Source organism: Procambarus clarkii, chromosome 14 (genome assembly GCF_040958095.1).
Source record: "Procambarus clarkii isolate CNS0578487 chromosome 14, FALCON_Pclarkii_2.0, whole genome shotgun sequence".
Lineage (NCBI taxonomy): Eukaryota > Metazoa > Arthropoda > Malacostraca > Decapoda > Cambaridae > Procambarus > Procambarus clarkii.
Window position 1 is genome coordinate 25879751 of NC_091163.1, and position 4543 is coordinate 25884293.

A 4543-nucleotide genomic window follows, 5' to 3' on the forward strand; every position below is an offset into this window, starting at 1 on the left:
ATGGGTGGGAAGGGAATTATCAGGGAGAAAGCGACACGCTATTACGACTATATAGCAATGGGAAGGGGTCAGGATAAGGATTTGGGAAGGGACGGAAAGGGAAGGAATGGTCCCCAACCATTTCGACGGTTGGGTATTGAACGTTTACCTGCATGAAGCTAGACCGTCACTCTACCGTCCAGCCAAAGTGGTTGGGCAGTGGATAAAGGAGGTATTCTTAGCTTGATATATAGAAATGAAAAATATTATGTGAACGATAACTGTAGGAAAATCTTAAATTTATGCATGACTGGGGGATACTTATCATGATTAACTATTTACTGTTTTACGAACTCAACACGATATGTGTATTATGTATGCACCATGCTCTACCTCTGTTAGAGAAGATGAAACTTCTCACCCATCTCCTTGGGCGGGTTGTGATCCCACCTGCCGTGGGGCTGCCACCTGCCGTGGTGCTGCCACCTGCCGTGGTGCTGCCACCTGCCATGGTGCTGCCACCTGCCGTGGTGCTGCCACCTGCCGTGGTGCTGCCAACTGCGGTGGGCTGCCACCTGCCGTGGTGCTGCCACCTGCCGTGGTGCTGCCATCTGCCGTGGGGCTGCCACCTGCCGTGGGGCTGCCACCTGCCGTGGGGCTGCCACCTGCCGTGGTGCTGCCACCTGCCGTGGGGCTGCCACCTACCGTGGTGCTGCCACCTGCCGTGGGGCTGCCACCTGCCGTGGGGCTGCCACCTGCCGTGGTGCTGCCATCTGCCGTGGGGCTGCCACCTGCCGTGGTGCTGCCACCTGCCGTGGGGCTGCCACCTGCCGTGGGGCTGCCACCTGCCGTGGGGCTGCCACCTGCCGTGGTGCTGCCACCTGCCGTGGGGCTGCCACCTGCCGTGGGGTTGCCACCTGCCGTGGGGTTGCCACCTGCCGTGGGGCTGCCACCTGCCGTGGGGCTGCCACCTGCCGTGGTGCTGCCACCTGCCGTGGTACTGCCACCTGCGGTGGGCTGCCACCTGCCGTGGTGCTGCCACCTGCCGTGGTGCTGCCATCTGCCGTGGGGCTGCCACCTGCCGTGGTGCTGCCACCTGCCGTGGGGCTGCCTCCTGCCGTGGGGCTGCCACCTGCCGTGGGGCTGCCACCTGCCGTGGTGCTGCCACCTGCCGTGGGGCTGCCACCTGCCGTGGGGTTGCCACCTGCCGTGGGGTTGCCACCTGCCGTGGGGCTGCCACCTGCCGTGGGGCTGCCACCTGCCGTGGTGCTGCCACCTGCCGTGGTGCTGCCACCTGCCGTGGGGCTGCCACCTGCCGTGGGGTTGCCACCTGCCGTGGGGCTGCCACCTGCCGTGGGGTTGCCACCTGCCGTGGGGCTGCCACCTGCCGTGGGGTTGCCACCTGCCGTGGGGCTGCCACCTGCCGTGGGGCTGCCACCTGCCGTGGGGCTGCCACCTGCCGTGGGGTTGCCACCTGCCGTGGGGCTGCCACCTGCCGTGGGTTGCCACCTGTCGTGGGGCTGCCACCTGCCGTGGGGTTGCCACCTGCCGTGGGGCTGCCACCTGCCGTGGGGCTGCCACCAGATGTTTAGTGTGTGTTTGGGGTGAGAGGTGTTGGTGAAGGACAAGGTGTAATACAGAGGGTGGAACATGGCCCAATAGTACCACAGGGGATGGTACATGGACCAGGTGTAACCCAGGGAGTGGTACATGGACCAAGAGTACCACAGGGGGTTAGTACATGGACCTGGTGTAACACAGGGAGGGGTACATAGACCAAGAGTAACACAGGGGGGTGGTACATGGGTCAGGTGTAACACAGAGGGTGGTACATGGACCAGGTGTAACACAGAGGGTGGTACATGGACCAAGAGAAACACAGGGGTGGTACATGTACCAGGTGTAACACAGAGGGGTGGTTCATGGACCAGGTGTAACACAGGGGGCGGTTCCTGGACCAGGTGTAACACAGGGGGTGGTATATGGACCAGGTGTAACACAGGGGGTGGTTCATGGACCAGATGTAACACAAGGGGTGGTACATGAACCCGGTGTAACACAGAGGGTGGGACATGGACCAAGAGAAACACAGGGGGGTGGTTCACGGACCAGGTGTAACACAGAGGATCGTACATGGACCAAGAGTAACACGGGGGGGTAGTACATTGACCAGGTGTAACTCAGCGAGGGGTACACGGACCAAGAATAACACAGATGGGTGGTACATGAACTAGGTGTAACACAGGAGGTGGTACATGGACCAGGTGTAACACAGAAGGTGGTACATGGACCAGGTGTAACACAGAAGGGTGGTTCATGGACCAGGTGTAACACAGGGGGTGGTACATGGACTAAGTGTAACACAAAGGGTGGTACATGGACCAAGTGTAACACAGGGTGTTGTACATGGACCCAGAGAAACACAGCGGGTGGTACATGGACCAGGTGTAATACAGGGGGATGGTAAATGGACCAGGTGTAACACAGGGGGTGGTACATGGACCAAGAGTAACACAGGGGGTGGTACATGGACCAAGAGTAACACAGGGGGGTGGTACATGGACCAAGAGTAACACAGGGGATGGTACATGAACCAAGCGAAACACAGGGGGGTGCATGGATCAAGTGTAACACAGAGGGTGCTACTTGGACCAAGTACTCACCTAATTGCACTCACCTAATTGTGCTTGCGGGGGTTGAGCTTTGGCTCTTTGGTCCCGCCTCTCAACTGTCAATCAACTGGTGTACAGATTCCTGAGCCAACTGGGCTCTATCATATCTACATTTGAACCTGTGTATGGAGTCAGCCTCCACCACATCACTTCCTAGTGCATTCCATTTATTAACTACTCTGACACTGAAAAAATACTAACGTCTCTGTGGCTCATCTGGGTACTAAGTTTCCACCTGTGTCCCCTTGTTCGTGTCCCACCCGTGCTGAAGAGTTTGTCTTTGTCCACCCTGTCAATTCCCCTAAGAATTTTGTAGGTGGTTATCATGTCTCCCCTTACTCTTCTGTTTTCCAGGGATGTGAGGTTCAGCTCCTTTAGCCTTTCCTCGTAGCTCAATCCCCTCAGTTCCGGGACGAGCCTGGTGGCATACCGCTGAATCTTCTCTAACTTTGTCTTGTGTTTAACTAGGTATGGACTCCAGGCTGGAGCTGCATACTCTAGGATTGGTCTTACATAAGTGGTATACAGGGTTCTGAAAGATTCCTTACACAAGTTTCTGAAGGCAGTTCTTATGTTGGCCAGTCTAGCATGTGCCGTGGATGATATTCTTTTGATGTGGGCCTCTGGGGACAGGTTCGGTGTGATATCAACCCCCAGATCCTTCTCTGTATTTGACTCTTGCAGGATTTCCCCTCCCAGATGATACCTTGTGTTCAGCCTCCTGCTCCCTGCGCCTAATTTCATCACCTTACACTTTCCTGAGTTGAACTTTAGCAGCCATTTTCTAGACCATTCCTCCAGTTTATCCAGGTCATCCTGTAGTCTCTGTCTATCTTCATCCGTCTTGATTCTTCTCATAATTTTTGCATCATCAGCAAACATCGAGAGGAATGAGTCTATACCCTCTGGAAGATCGTTCACATATATTAGAAACAGGATGGGTCCAAGTACTGTGCCCTGTGGGACTCCACTGATGACATCTCGCCACTCTGATGTCTCCCCTCTCACCGTTACTCGCTGTTTCCTGTTGCTTAAGTACTCCCTTATCCACTGGAGCACCTTCCCTTTTACTCCTGCCTGTTGCTCCAACTTTTTTAACAGCCTTTTATGGGGTACTATGTCAAAGGCTTTTTGGCAATCCAGAAAAATGCAGTCGGCCCACCCTTCTCTTTCCTGCCTAATTTTCGTTGCCTGGTCATAAAATTCTATTAAACCTGTGAGGCACGATTTACCATCTCTGAACCCATGTTGGTGGTGCGTTACAAAGTTATTTCCCTCCAGATGCTCTACGAGCCTTTTCCTCACGATCTTCTCCAGCACCTTGCATGGTATACAAGTTAAGGAAACTGGCCTGTAATTCAGTGCCTCTTGCCTGTCACCCTTTTTGTATATTGGGACCACGTTAGCTGTCTTCCAACTTTCTGGTAAGTCTCCTGTTTCCAGTGACCTGTTATACACCATAGAGAGTGGCACACTTAAATGCTTCTGCACCTTCCTTTAGTATCCATGGTGAGATTCTATCAGGCCCAACAGCCTTTGTCACATCCAGCTCCAGCAGACACCTTTTGACCTCATCACTGGTGAGGTCAAATTCCTCCAAGGTTGCTTGGTTTGCCGCCTCCTCATTTAGTGCAGGGGCTTCTCCTTGTTCTATTGTGAAGACCTCCTGGAATCTCTTGTTGAGTTCTTCACACACCTCCTTGTCATTCTCTGTGTATCTGTTCTCCCCTTTCCGCAGCTTCATCACTTGTTCCTTCACTGCTGTTTTCCTCCTGATATGGCTGTGGAGCAGCTTTGGTTGGGTCTTGGCTTTACTCGCGATGTCATCTTCAAACTGTCTCTCTGCTTCCCTCCTCACTCTGATGTACTCATTTCTGGCCCTCTGGTATCTC

At 54.6% G+C, this 4543-nt stretch overlaps 1 protein-coding gene across 1 annotated transcript; it reads right to left on the reverse strand.

Annotated features, from left to right (window-relative positions):
• Nucleotides 1-680: 680 nt before the first annotated feature.
• LOC138364764 (chloride intracellular channel protein 6-like) lies at nucleotides 681-1631 on the reverse strand. Its single transcript, XM_069324734.1, has one exon. It carries the CDS (start codon nucleotides 1629-1631, stop codon nucleotides 681-683), a length of 951 nt encoding a protein of 316 aa, XP_069180835.1.
• Between the last annotated feature and the right edge of the window lie 2912 nt (nucleotides 1632-4543).